Raw genomic sequence first — 25983 nt, 5'->3', positions numbered from 1 at the left:
CAGGTTAACATACTGGTTATGTGAAAATGCATCTATCACTCTACTTCCAGTTCACCACTTTTCCACCAAGTTGTGGTTGGCATGCTTTACCATCAGACCTTTGAAGTCATGATTTGTCACTGCATTTATCAGTTACATAATCTTTCAAAGCTGATTCCCCTTATATTATTGTGATCATTGATTACTTTAGTCTGCTCATATTTACATTATCAGTTCATACAATTCTTCCCAGGTTTCTCTGAATTCATTTTGCTTGTCATTTCTTATAGTACAATAATATTCAATTACATACATCTACTAATTTTTTCAGTCATTCCACAAATGATGTATACCCACTTTATTTCCAATTCTTTGCTATAACAAAAAGTGTTATAAATATTTTTGTATATATCAGATAAAACCTCTTTGGGGTATATGCCTAGAAGTGGTAAGCCTGGGTCGTAGTTTAATTTCTTCTAAAGTATAGCTTTAAATTACTTTCTAGAATGGTTAGACCAATTAATAGCTACAACAACAAAGCATTACTATATTAGTTTCCAATATCCTTCCCACTAATAGAGATTTTTCTTTTTTGTCATTGTTGGCCAATTTGATGGATAAGGTAGAACAGCAAAGTCATTTTAACGCTCACCTTTCTTATTTTAAAGTGATTTGTAGCATTTTTTTCACGATTGTTAAGTCAGTTTTTTTCATTTGAACACCATTTATATATTTGACCACATATATATGCAATGGTTCATTTCATACTGTATCAATTCTCTACATATATTAGATATTTTTGTCAAAAAAGTTTACTTCAAAGATTTTATCTCCCATTTTGTTGATTCTCCTTTAGGCTGTAAGCTCCTTGAAAGAAAGGGTACTTTTGCATTTCTTTGTATCTCTTGCTGTTAGCATAGTGTATAGAACATAGTGAGAACTTTATAAATCTTTATTGACTAATTCTAGTTCATACAATTTGTTTATTTTTATTTTCTATGATACCTCTACCCTTTTAAAAGTATGGATTCTTCACCTAATCATTGCTGTAAAGATATATCCTACCATCTCTTCTATTTTTGCAAAATGATACGACATTTTAAAATTTAGGTCATGTGTCCATCTGAAGGTTAGATTGGTACATGGCACAGAATGTGTATTTAAACCAGTTTGTGCCAGACTGCTTTCTAATTTTCCCAATAGTTGAATAAGGAATTATTACACCAGTAATTGTTATACTTGACTTTATTAAACACTATGATACTATGTTTGTTTGCTTCTGGACTTTCTTGACCTAATTTATTCCACTGGTCAACTTTTGTATTTTTTAAACAATACCAAAAAATTCTGGTCATCACTGAGTATTGTTAGATCCTCTTTATTCCTAGGGTTTTTTCTATTATTTCCCTCAAGATTCATGAACTTTTGTTCCTACAGATGATTTTTATTATTTTTATTTTTTATTTTTATTATTTTTATTTATTTTTTAAATTTTTAAATTTTTATTATTTATTATTATTAGTTCTAGAGAGTAACCCTTCATTAATTTGATTGTTATGGCACTAAATTTGTGAGTTAATTCAGATAGTTTCATTATTTTTGTTATATTGATACAAATGAATCATGAATAATTGCTAACTCTTCCATTATTTGAAGTCTTCTTTTGTTGTTTTGTGATTGTACTCATAAAAATCTTGAGTATACTTTGATAAGTTGATTTCCAGATTTTTTGCACATTTTTTAGTTATTTTGAATGGAATTCTTTTTTCTTTCCTTCTTGATGGGTATTTTTAGTAATTTACTCTTTTAGCTTTAGAAAGTCTAATGGTTTTCATGAGCTTGTTTAATATGCAGCTTTACTTTATTAATTTTATGAGAATTTCTAGCATTTCTTAAGTAAATGATTACATATTATAATTTTGGTTTTTTTTTCTTTACCTATGAGGATTCCTTTAATTTTTCTGGGAACACGGTTAGTCATTGTAGTTATCTGTATTCTGAAATCTTTCAATGTTGGTCGTCTTTATAATATTGTTATTCTCATTATTTTTGTTAACAACATTTTTATTATGGTTCTGCTTGTTTCACTCTTGTTGCATCAAAAGAATATTCCATTAATTCATATACCATCATTTGTTCAGTCATTCCCAAATTGATAAGTACTCTTTAATTTCCAGTTCTTTGAAATTACAAAAAGAGTGCTATAAATGTTTCTGTATTTTGGGGTCCTCTTCCACTTTCTTTTATTTTGCTGAGGTATAGGCCTAATAAAAGTATTTCTGTATCAAAGTGCATATACAGTTAAGTGACTTGTGCAGCATGGTTTCAAATTGATTTCCAGAATAGATGGACTAATTCACAGCTCCATGAATGGTTCATTAATATGCCTATTTTAACAACAACAATAATCATAATAGCTAAAATGTATTTAATGCTTACTATTGGCTAGGCATTTTGCTAAGTACCTTTACACTTATTATCTCATTTGACCCTAAAAATAACCCTGGAAGGAAGATGCTATTATTATCCCTATTTTAAAGATGAAGAAACTGAGGCAAACAGAGATTAAATGACTTGCCCAGGTCATACAGCTAGTAAGTATTTAAGGCTGAATTTGAGTTCAGGTCTTGCTATCATCAGGCCCAACACTTTATACACTACACCATCTAGCTGCTCTTAGTTGAGCACAGTTCCTCCAGTATTTGCCATTTTCATCTTTTGTCATCTCAGCCAATCTGATGAGTGTAATGTGTACCCTCAGAGTTTCTCTAATCTGCATTTCTCTAATTATTAGTGATTTGGAGCTTCTTAAAAACAGGACTGTTTACATCTTGGATTATATCTTCCTTTGAGAACTGCCTGCTCACATCCTTTGAACATTGGTCCATCTTTTTCTTATAAACATGAATCAGTTCCTTATATATTTTAAAAATTAGACCTTTTTCTAGAGAAACTTTCTGCAAAGATCCCCCCCCAATTAACTATTTCCCTTCTAATTTTAATTGTATTGGTATTATTTATGCAAAACCTCTCACATTTAAGTAATTGAAATTTTCCATGTTATCTTCTATATTTCTTTCACTCTTGTTTGTTCATGAATTCTTTCTCTATCCTTGGTACTGAACAAAATTTTTCCCTTGTTTCTCTAATTTATTATGTAAGCTTTTAAAAAAAATTTCTAAGTCTTGTACCCATTTGGAGCGAATCCTGGCATAGTGGTGTAAGGTGTGGTTGACCTACTGAAGTCTTATATTATTTAGTGCTCATTTAAGTCTAAACCTTTTCTTCAAATTCATCTTGGCGATTATACCATTTATTGTATTGTAGTCAATAAAATATTGCTTAATATTTCTGTTTTTCTGCATTTGTTCATGAGATTTTTTTACTCCATAAAACATGTTTGATTTTGGAAGGGTACAATTCAAAGATGAGTAATATGTATACTTCTTATGAGTCCTATTTATTAATCACCAGGGTCTATGATAACTAACTTTTATAAAATTCTATTCAAGTGCTTAACTTTTTTTCCTTCCTTATTTATTTCCTAATGTATCCTGCTTTTCCTTTATGTCTTTTACTCTCTTAAAACAAATAATACAGAGCAAATTCACCACCCTCAATCTCAGACACATTTATCTACCCCAAAAAAACAGTAAGATGAATTTTTTGAAAAGAAAGTTCCTAAGGGGGAGCCAAGGTGGCAGAGTACAGGCAGCAACTCAGTCGAAATCTCCCAACACTCCCCTCTGAATGGCAGAGTTGACAAAAGGTTAAGGTAAGACTTTTTTTTTCCTCCCAGCCCAAGACAACTTAGGAGCTTGCCAGGAGAGGTTTAGGGGAGAGAAGATGCCAATAAAATTGGCCTAATGATAAAAGAGGCACAAAAATTCACTGAAGAAAAGAGGTCTTTTCAGAGTTGTCCAAATGGAAAAAGAGGTACAAAAGCTCACTTAAAAAAAATTCCTTGTAAATTAGAATTGGGAGGCAGCTAGGTGGCACAGTGGATACAGCACCAGCCCTGAAGTCAGGAGGACCTGAGTTCAAATCTGGCCTCAGACCAAACACTTGGCACTTACTAGCTGTGTGATCCTAGGCAAGTCACTTAACCCCAATTGCCTAAAAAAAATTAGAATTGGGCAAGTGGAAGCTAACGACTCCTTTAGACATCAGGAAACAATTTAAAAAAAGTCAAAAGAATGAAAAAAAAAAGAAATGTGAAATATCTCATCAGAAAAACAACTGACCTGGAAATTTGATAGAGAAGAGATAATTTAAGAATTATTAGACTACCTGAAAGCCATGATCGAAATAAGAACCTAGATATCATATTTCAAGAAATTATAAAGGAAAACTGCCCTGAAATCCTAGAGCTAGAGAGTAAAATACAAATGGAAAGAATCCACCAAACATCTGAAACAGATCCCAAAATGAAAACTCCAATGAATATTATAGCCCAATTTCAGAGCGCTGAGGTCAAGGAGAAAATACTGCAAGTAGCCAGAAAGAAATAATTCAAATATCATGGAGCCACAGTTAAGATCACACAAGATTTAGAAGGCTTCCAAATTAAAGAAGTGTAGAGCTTGGAATATGATACTCTAGAAGGCAAATGAGCTAGGATTACAACCAAGAGTAACCTACCCAACAATACTCCTACATAATACAATTCTATATACCATATACTACATAATGTGATACATAAAATAATCCTACAGGGGGAAAAGATGTTTAACAAAACAGAGGATTTTCAAGCATTCTTGATGAAAATAGCGAAGCTGAATAGAAAATTTGACTGAAGAGAAGCATAAAAAGGTAAACATGAAAGGGAAGTCATAAGAGACTCAACAAGATTAAACTGTTTACCTCCTTTTATGGGAGGATGATACTTGTAAGTCCTAAGAACTTGATCATTATTAAGGTAGTAAACATAGGAGGGTAAACAAAGAAGTAAACAAAGGAGTAAACACAGAGAGAGGGCAAAGTTTTAGTTGACTACAATAGGACAATCTCAAAAAAAAAAATTAAGGGTTAAGAAAGAGGGATGCACCAAGAGAAGAGGGAAGAGAAAGGATAAAATTTCTCCTAAGAACTGCTTTGGCTGCATCTTATGAATTTTGGTATATTGTCATGTTGTCATTCTGTATAATGAAATTATTGTTTCTATGATTTGTTTTTTTACCCAATTATTCTTTATGATTAGATTATTTAGTTTCCAATTAATTTTTAAGCTTTGCTTCCACGGCCCTTTATTGAATGCAATTTTTATTGCAATATTTTCTGAAAAGGATCCATTTAATATTTCTGCTTTTGTGCATTTTTTTGTGAAGTTTTTATGCCCTAATGCATGATCACTTTTTTGTGAAGGTGCCATATACATTTGAGAAAAGGGCATACTCCTTTCTATTCCCATTTGATTTTCTCCAGAAGTCCATCATATCTAACTTTTCTAAAATTCTATTAATCTTAACTTCTTTATTTTCTGGTTAGAGTTATCTATTTTCTGGTTAGATTTATTTATTATCTATTTATCTATTATTCTGAAAGGAGAAAGTTGAGGTCTCCTACTAGCATAGTTGGATTGTCTCTTTCCTCCTGTGATTCATTAAAATTTTCCTTTAAGAATTTGGATGCCATGCTATTTGGTGTGTTTATCTTTAGTACTGGTAATTACTTCATTGTTTGTGATACTTTTAGACAAATGTAGTTTTCTTGTTTATCTCTTTTAGTGAGATCTGTTTTTGCTTTTACTTTGTGTGAGATCATGATAGCTACACCTCCCTTTTTTTTAACCTCAGCCAAAGCATAATAGATTCTGCTCTAGCCCCTTGTTTTTACTCTGTGTGTCTCTCTGTTTCAAATATATTTCTTGTAAACAACATATTATTGGATTCTGGTTTATAATCCATTCTGCTGTCTACTTTTATTTTTATTTATAGCTCTAAATGCTTACAGCAATAAAATAGAGAAAGAACAGATCAATGTATTGTGCATGCAATTAAGGAAGCTATAAAAATCTCCAATTTGAAAATCCTGAAAATCAAAGGAGAGATGAATAAAATGGAAAATTAAAAAAATTTAATAAATAAAAGAACTAGTTTTGTGGGGAAAAAAGTAAAGCATTTGTTGATTTATGTAAAAAAAAAAAGAAAGAGGAAAACCAAATTACCAGTACCAAAAATGAAAAGAGTGAATGTACTACCAGTAAAGATGAAGTAAAGTAATTATTAGGAGTTACTTTGTCCAACTATATGCCAATAAATCTGACAATCTAAATGAAATGGATGACTATTTACAAAAATATAAATTGCTCCTACTAATAGAAGAGGAAATAAAATACTTAAATAACCTCATCTTAGAAAAAGAAATTGAATAAGTCATCAATGAACTCCCTAAAAAAAATCCCCAAGACCAGATGAATTCACAAGGGAATTCTACCAAATATTTAAAGAACAATTAATTCCAATACTAGATAAACTACTTGGAAAAATAGTCAAAGGAGTCCTACCAAATTCCTTTTATGGCATAAATAGGGTACTGATACCTAAACCAAGAAGAGCAAAAACAAAAAATAAACTATAGACCAATTTCCTCAATGCATATTGATGAAAAAATTTAAATAAACTTCTAGCAACAAGATTACAGCAATGTATCACAAAGATCATACACTATGACTGGGTGGGATTTATACCAGGAATGCAGGACAGGTTCAATATTAGGAAAACTATCAGCATAATTGACCATACCAATAAAAAAAAAACCCAACAAAAACCATATGATTATCTCAATAGATGCAGAAAAAGTTTTTGAGAAAATACAACACTCATTCCTGTTTTAAAAAAAATATTAGAAGGGGCAACTAGATGGCACAATGGATAGAGCACTGGCCCTGGAGTCAGGAGGACCTGAGTTTAAATCTGGCCTCAGACACATAACACTTACTAGTTGTGTGACTCTGGGCAAGCCACTTAACCCCAACTGCCTCATCAAAACAAACAAACAAACAAACAAACAAACAAACAAAAACACTAGAAAACATGTGAACAAAAGAATTTTCCTTAAAATGATAAATAGTATCTATCTAAGACCATCAGCAAGCATTATCTGTAATGGAGGTAAGCTAGAAGCCTTCCCAATAAGATCAGGGTAAAGCAAGGGTGCCTACTGTCTCCAGTATTATTCACTATTGTTCCAGAAATGCTAGCTATAGAATAAGATAAGAAAAAGAAATTGAAGGAATTAGAATAGGCAACGAGAAAACAAAACTATCACTCTTTGTAGATAATATGATGATATATTTAGAGAATCCTAGAATCTTATTTATGGAATCCTAGAGAATGAACTGAAAAACTAGTTGAAACAATTAACAACTTGAGCAAAGATGCAGGGTACAAAGTAAACCCACATAAATCATCAGTATTTCTATATATTACCAACAAAGTCCAGCAAGAAGAGCTAGAAAGAGAAATTCCATTTAAAATAACTGCAGACAATATAAAATACTTGGAGTCTACCTGCCATGACAAACTCAGGACCTATATGAACACAATTACAAGACACTTTTGACACACATAAAATCAGATCCAAACAATTGGAGATATTCACTGATCAATGGTAGGCTAAGCCAATATAATAAAAGTGACAAGTCTACCTAAATTAATTTTTTTACTTAGTGTCATACCAATCAAATAACAAAAATTATTTTATAGAGCTAGAAAAATAATAACAAAATTTATCTGGAAGAACAAAAGCTTAAGAATATCAAGGAGATCAGTGAAAAAAAAATGTCAAAGAAGTACTAGCAGTACCAGATCTCAAACTGTACTACAAAGTGGTAATCATCAAAACAATCTGGTACTGGCTAAGGAGTTCATTTAAAAAGTGCTACAACACAACTGGAGCAATGGACATTCCAAGGTGCTTTCCTAGACATTTAAAATGACAACAGTTGATATATCTAGTCAGTTGTCAACTCTACTCAATTGTAACTCCACTATAACCTCTCTACCAGCACATCTCCTTTTTTCCTGACTATTGCAATATCCTCCTAAATGTCCATTCTGTCTCAGTTTCTCTCCCTTTCCAAACTGATGTGAGGTTAATGTTCCAGAAGCACATCTGACCATGTCATCACTCTGGTCAAGAAGCTTCAGGCTCCCTGTTTGGGATTCATATAATACCATATTTATATAAAGTATACATTTTTCCTGTTTGGAATTTGAAACTCTTCAATATCGAGTTTCAGTTTTTCTTTCCAGGAATTGCACGATCTTCCTCTTCATATGCTCTATTTTCCAGCCAACCTAGTCTACTAGGTCTTCTTATAACGTAACATTTTTGCCTCTCATTTTTGTTCCTTTGTCTGTCTTCTCTTATACCTGGAATGCATCCTGTCCTCACCTCACCTCCATCATCCCTGACTCCCTTCAAGGCTTGGCTCAGTTTCTGCCTCCTATCAGAAGAATCTTCCTGACTCCTGGACTGGCACTCTATCCACTGTGCCACCTAGCTACCCCAAGCATTTATTAAACAGTTACTATATGCCAGGCACCGTGCTAATAGGTCTTGGCAATACAAAGAAAGGGAAACACACAGTCCTCATCCTCAAGGAGCTCACATTCTAATGAGGAAGAAAACGTGCAAAAAAAACTATGCACACACAGGATATATACAATGTAAATGTGAGATAACCTCATAAGGAAGATTCTAACTAACAGTTAAGGAGGGCTGGAAAGGGAGAACCAAGAAAGGTCTCTTGCAGAAAGTGGAATTTTAAGTGAATCAGGTAGGAAGCCAGGAAAGCAAAGAAGTGAAAGTGAAAAGAGAGAACATTCCAGGCATGGGGATAGTCAGTAAAAGGCAGAGAGCTGGAAGATTGAGTATCATGTGTAAGGATGAGCAAGAAGACTAAGGTTCCTAGAACATCCATGGAAGAGAATAAAATGTAAGAAGACAGGAAAGATCAGAAAAGACCAAGTTGTAAAGGGCTTTAAAAGTCAAACAGAGGATTTTTTTTTTATCCTGAAAGTAGCACAATACACTGTCTGCTCTATACAGTGAGGGATGCCAACTTCTTTGGTGATTTTTGTATCATTCCAGGGATAATTTTTTCAGTGTTAATCTAAGTGAAAATGCGGCAAATGAGCTCTCGCAGGAATCCATATCCAGGAAAACCTGACTTACTCTGCATGATGACTAAAACTTATACATCCTCACATGCGAGTGTATTTGTCCTGATTTTTTCCCCTAGAGGTCTTTGTGTTTTGTGAACACTTTGAAAAATTAGACTTCCCTTATGAACTTCTTTGCTTCTATGAAAAGTTGGGGGGTGGGGGTGGAAGGTTGATAATAGAAGCAGCTTTGAAACAAGTCGTGCCAGAAGGCAGGGCTTATGATGTTAATTTGCCACATGCTAGCCAACTTCTAAGTTCACATTTGAGTTTTGCAATTCTGAAGTCTTAGTACTATTTACCATTCAAGTGAGTGATCTAGGAGAGAAAAAGAATATGTCACACAGGAAAGCTAATGATTCCTCAACTTAACCAACTTTTATTAATTTTCAATTAGAGAATTTTCTCAGATCATTACACCTCTAATGGCCCTCTTGTCAAACCAAAAAACCAATAACAAAATCCACCCTTGTGCATTGATCTAAACTATACAAACAACGCTGGAACCATGTTTGATGATTATTTGCATTCTCCCGGGAACTTAGGGTCCATTAGATGCAACATCCAAGAATAGTGGGATTATTTATTTAATATGGATCAGTTTTATATATCCAACGAGTTTCTTCAAATCCAGGTAATGCTTTCATATCAGTGTATTTGGGAACGCAAGCCAATGAAAATCAATTGGCACAAAGGCCAAAAGAATGTAGAGATTGCTTTAGCCAGCAAACACTCCATTTCATTGAAAAATAGGGAGACATGGCATCCACAGACAAAATCAATTGGAAATGACAAACCAGGAGTGAGGAACCTGCAGCCTCAAGGCCATATGTGTCTGTCTAGTTCCTCAAGTGCGGCCTTTTGACTGAGTCCAAACTTCACAGAACAGATCCTCCCATAAAAGGATTTGTTCTGTAAAACTTGTACTCAGTCAAAGGGCCTCACTTAAGGACCTAGAAGGACATGTGTGGCCTGGAGGTTGCAGATTCTCTACCCCTGTGTTAAGCTATAAAATCTGTATGAGAGGATGGCAGGAGATTATGAGCAACATCACTTCACAAAACAATAACCTGCACTGAATGGAGAATAGGTGTACAGAATGTTTGGTTAGCTATTCTTTTACACTAGCTCATTCTAAAGACATTTCAGGATAAAACTGATTTACAAGAAGACATGGATAAAAATTGCAGAGAAGGTGTGGATAGTTTATAGGAAATACTCATGTCGATAAGATCTTAGAAGTATGATCTAGCATACTTCTATCAAAAGTATTAAAGAAATAGATACATTTTAAAGTATTAAAGAAATAGATATATTTTAAAATAGCATATTCTTTAATTTGTCCCAGGGGTTTCCCTTTGCCCCAGTGACTACTACCAAAATGCCTGTGGACATGTTTTCTACCTCAATGGACTCTAAGAAACCATAAAGAATTCCAGTTCATGTCCCAGTTTTAGATGATGTTTCTGTGTAGTAGGGATGATCCCAGAGATCATATGCTTTGGCTCCATAGGGACTGACACATGTATCATCCACTTGCTGAGGGATAGAGATAACAGTCACACAGGATGTATAGCCATGGAAGGTTGTGATTCGCATATTTAGCACTAACTCCCAAATTGATAGATTGATTACAGATGTATATGTTGGTTTTTGAGAGTATTTTTTCATTGCCTGTGTAGCCCTTCAGCATAATACAGTTTACCTGTTTGTTTCTCTTGATATTATTAATTTCTGTTTCCTTATCTAAAATCATGATTGCCACAACTGCTTTGTTGGAGGGGCAGGAGAGGAAGGGAACAAGTATTTATTAAACATCTAATATGTCCCAGACACTGTGCTAATTGCTTTACAAATATTATCTCATTTTGATTCTCACAACAACCCTGTGAGATAGGTTTATTATTACTATTATCCCCATTTTACAGTTTAGGAAACTGAGGCAGATAGCTATTAAATGACTTGCCCAGGGTCACACAGTTGGATTCAAACTCAGATTTTTCTTGATTCCATGCAGTACTCTATGTACTGCACCACTTAATTGCCTAGAAATGCCATTTCTATAGTACTTTGAAGTTTGCAAAGTACTTTACAAATATCTCATCTCATCCTCATAGCAACTTTAGTAGGTAGGTGTCATGATCCACAATTCAAAGATGATGAAAGGGGCAGAAAGAGATTAAATGATTTGCCCAGGGTTATATAGCTAGTAAATCTCTTAGAGTTGTCTGGAATAATAATATGTTTTGCTTTATTATATCATGTAATTCTATCTAGATGCTTTACATGTGTTTCATACATGCAACAAATTTTAAAAAAATTATTTTTTTAGGTAATTGGGGTTAAGTGACTTGCCCAGGGTCACACAGCTAGTAAGTGTCAAGTGTTTTGGTCTGAGGATGGATTTGAACTCAGGTCCTCCTGACTTCAGGGCCAGTGCTCTATCCACTGCACCACCTAGCTGCCCCATGCAACAAACTGTTAAGATTTGGTGTTTTGTTTTTAACTCATTCCCCCATTCTCTTTTATTTAAGAAATCAAATCCATTCACATTCATATTTGCAAATATTAAATTTGTGGATAAGATTTTCTCCATTAAATTTCTATATTTATTTATCCCTTTCTTCTTTTACATTATCCCTTAATTTATCCCCTTTCTTCACTCTCTCCTTCCCTCCTCCATCCCTCCTTACTGCTCAGATAATATTGTGTTACTCCATGCTGACTCTTCCCATATCTATTCTACATTTTTCTTCCATTTCAGGTACTTTAATTTGTAACTCCTTTCCTTTTCTAGGATATCTAGAGAGCTTTCTCAGAATCTAATATCCTACTCAAGGACTTCGTGCTTACATGATCCTTAATCTCATATTAGTTGGGGCTTCTGGTGGACATAAGCTTTGCTCTTTTATCTCCCTGGCTCATAGAACTAACAGTACAATTAAAGCTCTTCTTAATAGATGCTCAATAGATATTTTATCACTTCTATTTCCTGTGTGAAGTATCTTCTGAGGAAATTCTTTCTTAGGAATGTACCTTCACTCATGAAAAAGGCAGTGGGTACAATAGGGGGAAACTCAACAACTTGAGTTGACAGGCCTAGTTCTATTTTTGCCTTTCTCACCATCATCTGCTGCTACAGATTTTAAAACATTTTGTCCCCTTTATTCCTGTCCCCTTGTTCATCACTCTCCAAGCTGTTTACCCCCAGAGGCTAATTTACTTTCTCTTCCCAATGGGAAGTAGTTCCCATGAAGCATAAACATTCTTTGGAATACCTATTCGACTTAAGTTTCTACCCCAATTCCAACAGAGTTCACTGCAAAACCACCTCCCATCTTAGAGGAATCATTCAATGATGTGTTTGCGGGACCGTGCTCTTGGATTTTCCCTTGTGACTTAAGCCTCAAAATTCTATCCCTTGTTTCCCACAACCCCAAAGGTAGAGAGAGTAAGTGAAAATCTCCCTTCTATCTGTCCTTCTCAATTTCTGATCAGATTTCTTTTAGAACCTCTTCTTTCACAGATGTTCTCTTTGTCTTCTAATTGTCTCTCAGACAATGTGTGAGGCTTTGGTGTTCTTTAAAGAGGAAACTAAAAACCTAAGAAGATATATCACTTGTGGAACAAGTCTTTATTTGACAAGAATATGGGAGAGCAAGGAAGCAATTTGGCAAAAATTAGGTTTAGATCAACATCTTACATTACAAAGCAGAATATACTAGGATTGCATTTTTTAATTAATTAATTTTTAGTTTTCAACATTTCCTTCCATAAGCTTTCGAGTTTTAAATTTTCTCCCCCTCCTCCTTTCTCAAGACGGCATACAATCTGATATAGGCTGTACATATACATTCCTATTAAACATATTTTCACATTAGTCATGTTGTAAAGAATTAGAACCAAGAGGAGGAACCACAAGAAAGAAGAAACAAAACAAAACAAGAAAAAAAAAGAGCAAATAGTATGCTTCAATATGCATTCAAACTCTATAGTTCTTTCTCTGGATGTGGATTATCATCAAAATAGATATATTTTTAAAAATCAGAATGACAATAGATCAGGTACCTTCTTGGTTATGGCTAAGGAGAAAATTATATACCAAAGGATAAAGGAAATCAAAAAGGGATAAAGGAAACCACAAAAGATAGGCTGATAATTTTGATCAATGAAACTAAAAAGCTTTTATATGAACAAAATCAGTGCAGCCAGGATAAGGGAAAGTGTCATCAGAGAAAAAGTTGCATCAGATATCTCTGATAACATTACGATATTCAAGACACATAGAGAAGTAATAGAGATTTATAAGAAAGAGAGTGAGTCTTAAATGGATGTTATCAAAGGATATTAAGAAAATTTCTCCAAAGAAAAATTACAAACTATTAACATCTATGTGAAACATTGTTTCAAATAATTAATAAGAAAAATAAAAATAGCTCTAAAGTTTACCCTCATACCAAGAAAATTGGGAAATGCAATAAACTTCTCTAATGTTGGAGAAATTGTGAAAAGACAAACATGCTAATTGTTGTGGGCCAGAATACTGGTGGAACTAAGGAGAGATAGGTTAACTTCCCCCTTCCATATCAGCCAGGGCTTTTGTGAGGAAGGAAGGAATGAGGCAAATATGAGGCAATTGGGCTTAACTTTAGCCCTATGTGGATTGATCTGGGATAGAGCTGTAGGTCATTTTAGAAAGAAGAATATAAATGTTTGCACTTTGGCAGAGAGCTCCTGAGACCTCAGGGAACCTCCTTACTGGGGGTTTTTATTTGCTTTAATCTTCTTAATTTTTTTTAACCATCTCAGAACTGCTTTGACCATAAGGAGTTGAATATATGTATATATGCTAAAGGACTATTTGTTTGAACCCTCAGGCTCTAGTTATCTATTACACCAGATGCAGAATCAGAACTTGGGCACTGATCATTGATGGTGGAATTAGAAATTGGTCCAATCATCCTGTAAAGAATTTTGGAATTCTACTAAAAAATGATTAAGTGTCCATACCCTTTGATCCAGAGAAATCAATGCCAGGCATATACCCCAACAAGATTAAAGAAAGGTCCCCTTGTATTCTCAAACTATACTTTTTTTGCAGTTGAAGAGAACTGGAAACAAAGTTGATGCCTATCAATTAAACAATGGCTAAAATTGTTTTTGGTAAATAAATGTAATGGAATAAATGGCATGCCATATAATAAACAATGAAAAATTAAGAGAAGCCTAGAAGACATGTAAGTGTGGTTCTAGAGAAAAATTAAGATGTATCTCTTTCTAGAAGTTCAGGACTATGGATATGGAATATTGCATATACTGTTAGACTTTGATGTACTGATTAGTTTTGTTCAGAAGCTTTTTTTCTCTCTTTTTTCCTAATCTTTGTTATAAGGCATAGCTTGATCAGTAGAGAAAATATGTGGAAAATGAAAGAAATGGAAAAAATAAAGATAATTTTAAAAAATTTGCACCCTACACTCATAGTTTTATATAGGTCTTTAACCCAGAAGGAGAGCAGCACCATGAAAACCCAGAGAAGAGGTAATATCCACTGGGAGAAGGTGGTCAATGGTATCAAATAGTAAAGAGAAGTCAGAAGGGAGGAGAATTAAATAAGATGATTGGATTTGGCCATTAGGACATTGCCGATTACCTTCAAGGGAGCAGTTTCAGCTGAGTGGTGGGAGATGACACACACATATGTATGTACAAACAAAATAAATACAAAATTGTTTAGGGACACTGCAGTGCCACAGAAACATAGAGAAAAGAGAGAATCAAGGAGAAGAGGGTGATTAATAGTGTCAAGGGCTGCAGAAAGGTCAAGAAGGATGAATGTAGAGAAAAAGGCCATTAGATTTGACAATTAAAAGATCATTGACAAATTTTGGGGAAGTTATTTAAGTTGAATGATGAGGTCAAAAGCCAGGGTACAGAGAATCAAAAGAGAAAGTCAGAGAAAAGGAAATGGAGGCACCTACTATACACAGCCTTCTCAAGAAGGTTAGCCATAGATGGATCGAATGAAGGCATTTTGGGGGAGAGGGGAGACATGGACATGACTGGAGCCAGCAGAGGCTGGAGCAAGCAGAGCCAGAATATTATTGAGAGAGTGGAGATGATGTGGGGGCAGGGTGAGGCAATCTGCTGGGGAAGATGGAATGGAAGGGGATTACTTGTACATGTCGAGGGATTGGCACTGGCAAAGAGAAAGGCCACCTCTTCATGTAAGACAGGGTGAAGATAGAGATAGTGGCAGCAAGCATCTTAGCGATATGAGAAAAGGAGAAGGGGAGAAGAAGGCGATCATAGCTAATGGGATAGATTTTTTCAATGAAATGTGAAACAAAGTTCTTAATTGAGAGAGTAGAGAGAGAAGGAACTATGTGAAGGTTGAAGAAGGATGAAAAGGTTCAGAAAAGCTACTATGGTGAGTAGGATAGTGACTTGATTAGGAAGTTGTGAAAGGATTGTCTTGACATAATAAGGGCCCAGTTGAAATTATGCAACTTAAATAAGTAGTGCACTTAGCACAATTTTAGTAGTAAATTAGCAGGAGCAAAGGGAGCAAATGATTAACACGAGGCTGAGGCTTGGCAGAGCAAGATTGGAGACAGGAACAGGGGACAAGAAATTTGAGAGAGAGCTGTACTGGTTCAGCAAGGGGTTGAAATGGGAAAAGGATAAAAGTACAGCCAGAGCAGGGGTGATGGTTTGGGAAAGAACTGAAGGGTTAAGGGATTTGAAGTCACATTGAGGATGAAGAACAGGGTTTAGGGGTTACAAGATGGGGGTGGGGAAAGGAAGGTGGCATCACAGTTCAGAGTTCTAAAATACTCCTATCTGACCCAAACACCTTATCCTCTTTCCCCCTGTGTTTCATGACTAAACCTATTATTCATTTTTGCCACTCTAGTCCTGCCAAACCCTACCCTGGATTATTCTTACTATGCACCTCTTACAATGCTCTCCACCTGCTGCCAAACATACAACTGAGCCACCGAGGTCCACAACAAATTTGTTATTTAATCCTGGTTGCCTGCCTCTCCTTTCCCCTAGTTACAAGCATTTCTTTTATTATTCCCTAAATAACTCATTCTCACACTGCCCATAGTGCCTGCCTTCTTTTTTCAAACCTCCCAATACCTCCTCTTCCCCATTCTTTCTCAGCAAAGGACTTTGTCCCAAAGATTGAGAAAATATAGGATGGGTTTATTGCTCTGAATTCCCTATTCTACATCTCAAAACTCTTTAATATCACTCCTCTTTCCCCACCCCCATCTTCCACAATTATCCTCTCTTTTGCACTAGTCTCTAATGAAGTGGCTTATCTACATGTAATCTTAATCACAATGACCTCTTGTCTGCTCCTCATCTCAACTGGTTACCTCTCTACTGCCTAAAAACATACCTAGCTCTCCCTATTTCTTAAAAACAAACCAGCTTCCACTTGACATGAATAATCCCTTAAGCTGTCATCCTTTATTTCTCTCTTTCACATTTCCATCCTAGAAAAAGTTACCTACCCACCCAGCTGAAACTGCTCTCTTGAAGGTAATCAGCACTGTCCTAATGGCCAAATGCAATCATCTTATTTAATTCTCTTCCCTTCTGACTTCTCTCTAGAATTTGAAGCTGTTGACCACCTTCTCCCGTGCATATTACCTCTTCTCTGGGTTTTCCTGGTCCTGTTCTCTTTCTGGGTTATCTGCCTAACTGTCTGGCTGCTCTTCTCAGTTTCCTTTGCTGGATCATTATGTATGTACCAGCCTAACATATAAGAATGTCCTGATGCTCTGTCCTTGCTCTTCTCTTCTTTTTCCATAAACAATGCTGGTGACCTTTATCAGTTCCCAAGAGTTCGATTATCATCTTTATACAGATTATTCTGAGAACTATCTAGCTCCAGTGTGTCTCCAGAGATGCATCACTACACTACCAACTGCCTATAACATATTTTCAATTGACTAGCCCCTAGGCATTTCAAACATAACACACTGAAAATGGAAATTATCGTTTTTTTTCCCCAAACTCACCTAACTCTTCCTAACTTATGTATTTGTTTTGAAGGTACCACCCTACCAGTCACTCTTTTTCACAACCTAGAAGTCATTTTCAACTCTTCACTCTCACTTCCCTCTATCAAATCTAATTAATTGCCAAATCTTTTTTTAATCTATCTCCACAATATCTCTTGAATCTATTCTCTTTTTTTCTACTCACACAGCTACCACCCTAGTTCATATCATTATTTTTATATTTTTTGAGACTTGGTCTCCCTATCTCATTCAGATTGGGAGCACAGTAGCCATTCATGGGCTTGATCCTACTACTGATGAGCATGGGCGCTTTGACCTGCTGTTTGGACCTGGTCAGATTTGTCCCTCATCAGAGAGGCCGCCTTCTCCTTTGGGGCCTACCACATTGGTGCAAGGCTTAGTGTAGACACATGATCAGTTTAGGCCAGAACTCTAGAGCTCAACCTCTGCTTATTATCTGGGAACAAGTTTTATAGCCTTCTAATTGGCCTCATTAACTTCAATTTCTTGACTACTCCTCCCCATTCATCTACAACACAATGTCAAACTAATATTTCAAAAAGATAGGTCTGACCATGTCACTCCTCTATTCAAGAAGCTCTAGTAGCTCCCTATTATTTCTAGAATAAATACAGACACCTCCATGTAGCTTTAAAACCCTTCACAATCTGACTTCAGCCTATCTTTTCAGGCTTAATGCATGCCATTCCCCTTCTTCAGGGACTGATTGTTTCATTGCAGCTTGTTCAGTGATTGCACTCCACCCTCCATGCCTGAACTATATTTCCCCTCTCAAATTCATCTTTTAGAATCCTGAACTTTCTTCAAACTTGGCTCAAGTTCCATCTCTCATTTATTCCTTTCCTCGGCTTCCAGGTACTAGTCTCACCTGACTACCCCCACTCTCCCATACTGTACTCTTTCTTTCTTTCTTTCTTTCTTTCTTTCTTTCTTTCTTTCTTTCTTTCTTTCTTTCTTTCTTTCTTTCTTTTTCTTTCTTTCTTTCTTTCTTTCTTTCCTTTCCTCCCTCCTCCTCTTTCTTTCTTTCTTTCTTTCTTTCTTTCTTTCTTTCTTTCTTTCTTTCTTTCTTTCTTTCTTTCTTTCTTTCTTTCTTTCTTTCTTTCTTTCTTTCTTTCTGTGTATATGTTATCTTCCTCAACTAAATGTCAACTCCTCCAGGGCAGGCGATATGGTGTTTTCTTCTCTGAACCCAGGTCTCAGCATTCAAAGATCTGACTCCCAGTTCTGCCCTCTTTTTGCGACATCACACTGCCTCATACTTCTCATTTATCATTCTCTATTTTGTATTAGAGGTTTTTGTATAGGTGTAGTATATGCTACTAGTCTGCAAGCTCCACGAGAGCAGGGACCAATCTTATTTGAATTTGTGATTGTCCCCAAATCTATCACATTGCTCTGTAGCTAGCAGGTGATTAACAAACATTCAACTGAATTGAATTCAATATGGTATTATAGAGCAGGGCTGCCAAGACCAGGATGCTGTGGCACAACATAATTTGCCTCCTTTGCCTAACAAGATTCATTATACCTAGGCAGATGGCAAACAGAAATGTAACATTAGACAGGGGATAGTACCAGGTTTAGAAGGTGAAAGATGGGACAAAGAATCTGGACTTAATGGTACCCAAGACTACATCATTTCCCCTAGTCAGTGTGAACACAAGGCTAACTGAAGTAGCAAGTACCCTGAGGGACTGACAGGAAGCAGCATGAGCCATACAAGTCAAGCCACCACCATGACCTTGACCATGATCTTCCCTCAGACTCTGATGGAAACAGCTCAGAAATCTGAGCTGAAGAGCCTTGCAAATAGCAATCCCTCCCCACTCCCAACAACTTGCTTTTAACCTAGCACCGGAAGCTGTCAATGAGGGGAGGAATCATTTTGGAAAAGGGGCTCACCAATATCACCAACGATCGCTGACCAGCTGTCACCAACATACAGCTAAGCATAAGAGCACTGGTGTGGAGGCACCCCACTCCATTCTCCTAGATCTTTTGTCCTGCTTCCTGCCCAGCCATCACATAGGGAAGCAGCTCTTGCAGAAAAGGGCCTAGCAATCTCCATGGGGCAGGCAAGCCAACCTAGCTGAAGTAGCAAGAACCCTGAGAGAGAGATAATAAGCAGCATGTGCCAGGCAAGACAAAACAATCTTGACCACCATCTCCCCTTAGATTCTGATGGAAACAGACCTTGAACCCAAAAGGCTTAGGAACAGCAATGCTTCCAACACAGTGACCCCCAGCCATTATTCTGAGAAGCAAGGCCTGTGGATATGCATCCTGGCAACTGCCTTTGAAGATGCTACAGCCACAGGTACTGAAAACCCAGAAAAGAAAATTCTTATCACCAAAGTCCTTGGCACTGTCTGGTGGGTCAACATCAGAAACTTAGACGATTCTATCAGTGGAATTGTGTTGAAGAAGAGGTATTTCCATCTGGCTGGCAGCTGCACTCTAAGGACCACTGGACCTTCCATCTGTGTTGCCTCCCCCATTAGAATGTGAGTTCCTTGAGAGCAGAGACTGTCCTTCTTTTCTGTTCGTATCCCCAGTGGTCAGAACAGTGCTTTGCATGTAGCAGGTGCTTGATAAATGCTTTTTTTTCATTCATTCATTCATTCATTCATTCATTCATTCATTCATTCATTCATTCATTCAACTGTCAGGCTTTGGAACATGGGTATAGCCTCTGGACAATTTGTATTTATACCTCATTTCTGAGGTGATACTATGAAGGGATAGGTTTATGGCCTAGAAAGGTCTTAGATCCTAGAAAGCAAAATATCTGAAGCCAGCAGCTTCCTACTCCATTTGCCCTGGCATCAGTAACCAATAGATTTGGCATTCAACATAAATACCAAGTACCCTGCAGTTTCTGTATTCAACATCACCCAGTTCAGTAGTAAAAAATCCTTTTACTCAGTACCTACCTAGGGGTTGAGCTGAGAAATTAACTTCTAGAGTTTTTTTCCTTCCTGCTATTTAGGGAGGTTAGACCAGGGCTGAATGGGGGATTCTAATATGGAAAGGCTTGCAATAGGCACACTGATATCAACTTGCTTAATTTACTGCTACCACTTTGATTAATGCCTTTCTCACATGTATGTCTTTGTAAATGACCTTGAATTAGGCACACAACTAGAGACATAATGAACAGAGGAGCCAGTGGGAGAGGAGAAAGATCTGTGAGAATTGATTGGCTTGTACAGAAATAACCTCTAAAATAACACGAGAAAGTGATACCACTCATGAAGGAGTGAGGCCAAGTGGTATCAGTCAGCTGCTCTGAGGGCCCAGGAGAGAGGCAAAAGGAGCCTGGCAGATACCCAAAATGTCTTCTGGAGCTTGGGTGACAGGTATGACATATACCTTCACAAAAGTTCTAGATATGAATTTTGGTTTGGCGCTGATAGAAACCAAAGGCTGCATTTGGTGCTAACATTATTTTGAATGGCCTAAAAAAATTTTAGGAACTGAGGAAAACAAAACCACCAAGATTTTATGGCATTTTATGCTATTATTGTACTCACTTTCCCTTCGTCCCTTGGACTATCACTTAAATGTACAACTGGACCTGGGTGAGTCTTTGTGGATCTGAAAAACAAATCAAAATATTGCATTTTTTTAAATAAAAAGAAATACTATGTACAGAGGGAAACTAAAAATATTATGTTAAAATAAATATCTAAAATTCTAGATCATAACCCGAAATGCATTTGAGACTAGCAATCTTCCCTGTTAATCTTTATTAATACCTTAGCAGATGTGGGTACAAAATTTTAAATGAATCTTAAATTTAAAAAACAGAGAGCCCTGCACCTATAATGCTGATTATGAATTTGATCCATTTTGATGGATCCATCCACTTGAACCCCATTTTAAAGATGGATTGTCCTTTTAAAGATGGATTTTCTTTGACATGAACTCTCAATCAATTGTGGATATAAAAGAAAACATACTAGTTCCATTTGTTTTTATAAGTGATTACTTATATATACAGATTCCCTATAACATTCCTATAATCTCTAATCATGGAAAAGAGGTGATTCTCTGGTATCCAAGACCACAGCAATAGACAATAAGTTTTGATGGATCCTACTGAGTTGGAAAGAATTTGAATATTTCCCTGTGATAAATGTGTTAATGATGTCTTTGGACTAATCCAGCTAAGCACAGAGAAACTCATCACTAGAAGGCTGACCTCTGAAGAACGTTTCTTTTTGGCTCTGGCAAGTGACAAAACTATCTACTAAGGCATGGCAAGGTGAAAAACACACCCTGATGGCAAAATATGGACCTTTTGAAATATTGTCTAAAGAGCTGAAGAACTGCTAACTCCAGTTTCCACTACTATTCAATCTCCAGAACAAACTAGAGAGGGTCATAAAAGCATTAGAGATCTACTAGTTCAGGGATTCTTAACCAGAAGATTGTGACCTTTAAAAAACTGGTAACTGTATAACTACATAACTATTTCCTTTTTGATCCAATTATATTTTATTTTATAAATTAAAATGCATTATTCTGAGAAAGGGTTCATAGGCTTTACCCATCTGCCAAAGGCATCCATGACATAAAAGGCCAAGAATTCTAGTATTATATCATAATGTTCCTTGTATCCATGGTCTCTTTTATCTCTTCCTTATATTCTTCCTTTCCATATTTTTGCTTTCATAATTTTTACTAATGATGCTATTTTTTTATATAGGCCAGGTAAGTAAAATCAATAAGCATTTGTTAAGCACCTACTATGTGCCAGGCACTGTGAGAGGTCCTGGAGACACAAAAAAAGGCAAAAAGTTTTGGACCTCAAGGAAGTCACAGTCTAATGGGAAAGACAACATATAAACCACTATGTACAAATAGGTACAGGTGATTCAGATATGACTGAAAGGTTCAGTGGATCAAATTTGCTATGCAATTTTATCACAATTATGACACAGTATTAGCACATCTCCTTTGACTTATTTATCTGTCTATATTCAGTTCCTCATTCCATTTTCATTGCTAGATTTGCCCCTGTAAGGTGACCTTTTACATCTTACTCTTTTGTAAGAGTTGTGAAAGGGGAGGAGAGGACATGGGATCTGACCTTGGAAATTACTAGTAGTGTCAATTTTGAAAAAGAATTTTCAAAAATCTTTTCTTTTCATGCCTTTACCAATACTTTCAGAATAGTCTCACTGCTGTCTTCAAATGACATGCTTCCAGAATTTCTACAGCTTTTGGACAACTCCTAAATATATTTCTGTTTTCAAAATAGCTGTTGTTGAAATAGACTGTATTAGTCATCTTTGAAATCTGATGGGGACCAACTTTCATCCTGAAGCCATTAGAGTTGCCAAAATTTTCACATTCCAGGGATACCCTGGATCTATATTCCAGCTGGCTTAGCAGCTTATTTTGACCTTGCAATCCTAGTTTTAGGAACTGGGTTCTTGCTTCCTATTTACTGTGACCATGGTACCTTACTTTGTACCCTAGTTCTAGTAACTAAGTTCCTGAGCTCTTTTTCCTCCTGTGCTCTGCCCTACATATTTATTCCTCTAGGACAAGGGATATGACTTGTTTATGCCAGGCACTCTCAGACACTGGAGCCGTGGCCACCCCTGTGGCTAGGCTCCCACATCTGGAACTGTCTTATTACAATCACCTACCTGCCTGAATCTTTCTCTATTGTTTGCTACCATACCCTAATAGCTCACTACTGTGACCTCTCCCCATCCTACCCTTGCAGGTCTGTCTCGTTTCTTGGTCTCATATATCTATGACCTGCCCTATCAACCAAGCTTTTCTATTGACAATGTCATAAATGGAGATTAGTTTCCATGTTTGCCATAACCAACAAGAGTCCAGACACAAAACCTATTGCTATCTAGTCTCCTGGATTAACTGGTTACCAAGCCACCTGGCCTCCTCACAAGCCCAGGACCAGAGACCCAGGGGAGAAAATAAACATCCTACCTATGGCCTAGAGCAAAGCTCCCCTTGTTACAGGGAAAGGTTTGTCAATATATTGTCCAATAACTATCAGACTCTCTTCTCTTACTTACTTGTTTACTTACTTACTCAAATCCCTGTGATGCAAACTCCAAGCCTGCTTAAACAATTCCCCTCCCTGATTCAACTCATTACCTCATCTCTACCATTTCATCACAACTCTTCCCAAGTCCCATTTCAACTTTCTGACTCTTCCATTATGTTCCCTGCATCCACTATTCTATTATCAAAAATTGTTCTTCCTAGTGGACTTCTTCCTTTCATAATCATTCCATTTTCCTGCAGGCATGGAAACCTTAGTCCCCAAAGACTTGCTACCTTGTCCAGTACTAGGTGCACTTTCTCTCATGTCCCATCTACCCTAAAACACCAGATGAAGGGAGAGAACAGGTATCCTCCTTGCTCCCTTCTTCCACTTCCAGTCCCTTTCCATTGTCACTATCACTCAACAGCCTCTTCTCCTATGAGGTTTACTATATTTAGAGATATCAACCTATCCAGATCCTGGCGGCAATTATCAACCAGCATCCAAATTGGTCTATCACTTCTCCCCCTCCAAATACCTTGGCCTCCTATTTCATTAATCTCCTCAACTCTTAGGGAGTTGCCTGGGACACAGAGAAAGTTAAATAACTTGCCATGGATTACAAAGTTAAGATGGTATCCAAAGCAGGTTTTGAAACCAGCTTTTCCTGGTGCCAAAGCTGCTTGGCATTCCATATGCTACACTGTTTGCCTCAGTTTTTAACATTCTAAAAAAATTAAGACTCATAGAAATCTGAAGGACAGTTCATTTTATTGTTTAAGCTAGAGAGGAAAGGAGAAGAAATTGCAACTGCAGATGAGGCTATAGGATCAAAGTGTCTTAGAAGCTGAAGGAACCATTAAGAAGTAGCCTAGTCCAATGTCTTATTTTATAGATAAGGAAACTGTGATGGACAGAGAGAGAGGTAACATGATATTCAAGGTTCCAAACCTCCTTAGTGACCAGGATAGAATTAGAATCCAGGTTTCCGGGTCCTAAGTTAGTGTATTTACATTGTAACAGGTTTTGTTTCACCAGTTGCTTACTTTTTAAAGAGAAGAAGGGAGATATTATAAGTAGGAATGTATTTTATAATTGATAGTGAAACAAAGGATAAATCATGATCGTGGTATGTAGGGGGTCATACTGGAGGCTAGGAGACAACAGCTGGATATGTAGATATGCATGACATTTGCATAAAGATGACAAAGTCATGAAGTTGGTAAGATCACTAAAAGCGTGAGGAGATCAAAAAGAGAATAGAGCCCAGGACACAATCAGAATATGTACATGGCACATATACCTATAGCAGAAGGTTGGGATATAAATGATGATCCAGAAAATAAAAGACTGAAAAAGTAATAGATAGAAAAAGCAGGAGAGAGTAGTCAGAAAAGCTGAGAGAGGAGAGAATCCAAAAGGAGCAGGTAATAATCATTAGTGTCATGTACTGAATAAAGGACAAGGAGGATGATGACTGAGGAAAGGTCACTGGAAAAGTCAATTAAAAGACCATTGCTAACTTCTTTGAAAAGATAAGTTTCAGTTGAGGAATGAAATCAGAAGCCAGATTGAAAGTGGCTAAGAAATGAATGGATCACAGAATCATAAATGTCAAACCCAATGGTCTTCTCTCAGTCCTCCTCCTTCTTAACTGATCTGTAACATTTGATCCTGATGACTATACCCTCCTGGATTCTCTTCTCCCTCAGCTTTTCAGCCACTTCTCTCCCTGGTTCTGACTCTACCATCTAATTGTTCCTTCTCGGTCACTTTTGCTGAATGTAACAGAATTAGAGGTAGAAGGATGAGTGTGAATGGCTTCTTCTAGGACTTTGGCTCTAAGAGGAAGGGGAGATATAAGATTACAGCTTGAAAGGATGTCAGGATCAAGTTAAAGGTGTTGTTGTTGTTGTTGTTGTTTTAAGGATGAGAGACAACTAGGCATGTTTTGTAGGTAGCACAGAAGGAGCTGGATAACGAATGTATGATGAAAAATTGACAATTAGAGGGGGGACAATAGAAGGAACGAATTCCTGGAAGAGATAGAAGGGGATGTAATCAAGGACACAAGTGGAAGTATTATCCTTAGCAAGAAGGAGGGTCATTTCTCCCAAGGCAAGAAGAGCAAAGGAGGAGATGAGAGATTATGTTGAGATTTAAAATTGAGGGAAAAGTTCATAACAAATTGCCTCATACTTTACCAAGAAAATTGAGGATAAGGTCTCCACTGAAAGGAAAAGGGGAGTGGGGAATGGTCAGGATGGCCTTGGGAGAAAAGCAAAGATTTGAAATTGATACTTTGGGGAATATGGTGAAGAATCATGCAGGGAGCTGTGAAAGGTTTGCCACACAATTGAGACTAGGTAACAAATTTGTTGTGGAACCACTCAACATCATTGTTCAGCTTCCTCCAGCATTGTTTAGCAGGTTGGGAATAGGAGTGGAGAAAGTGGGTGGTAGAATAGGATAATGGAATAAGCATTTGGTTTTTTTTAATTTAGTATTTTATTTTCCCCCAGTTACATGTAAAAACAATTTTAACATTTGTTTTTTAAAACTTTGAATTCCAAATTCTCTCCCTCTCTTCCTTCCCACTCCCACCCCCTCCGACGCAAAGGCAAACAATTTGATATAGGTTATACATGTGTAGTCATGCAAAACATTTCCATAATAATCATGTTGTGAAAGAAAACATAGAAAAAAACTTAAGAAGATAAAGTTAAAAAAAGTATGCTTCAATTTATGG

The 25983-nt window shown here is 36.5% G+C and overlaps 1 protein-coding gene across 4 annotated transcripts in view; it reads right to left on the bottom strand.

Moving 5' to 3' along the window:
* The window catches only part of STXBP5L (syntaxin binding protein 5L), a 402790-nt gene that overhangs the window by 213859 nt on the left and 162948 nt on the right, over positions 1-25983 (bottom strand). For all 4 annotated transcript variants that reach the window (XM_020985897.2, XM_020985899.2, XM_078146723.1 and 1 more), the window contains exon 7: positions 20740-20803. In XM_020985897.2, the coding sequence (XP_020841556.1) occupies positions 20740-20803 (64 nt within the window). The remainder of the gene's footprint in view (positions 1-20739; positions 20804-25983) is intronic.

Source organism: Phascolarctos cinereus, unplaced genomic scaffold (assembly GCF_003287225.1).
Source record: "Phascolarctos cinereus isolate Bilbo 61053 unplaced genomic scaffold, phaCin_HiC Scaffold_726;HRSCAF=1367, whole genome shotgun sequence".
In the NCBI taxonomy this organism is placed as follows: Eukaryota; Metazoa; Chordata; class Mammalia; order Diprotodontia; family Phascolarctidae; genus Phascolarctos; species Phascolarctos cinereus.
The sequence above is the reverse complement of the archived record's forward strand: the minus strand, read 5'-3'. Positions and strand labels throughout refer to the sequence as shown.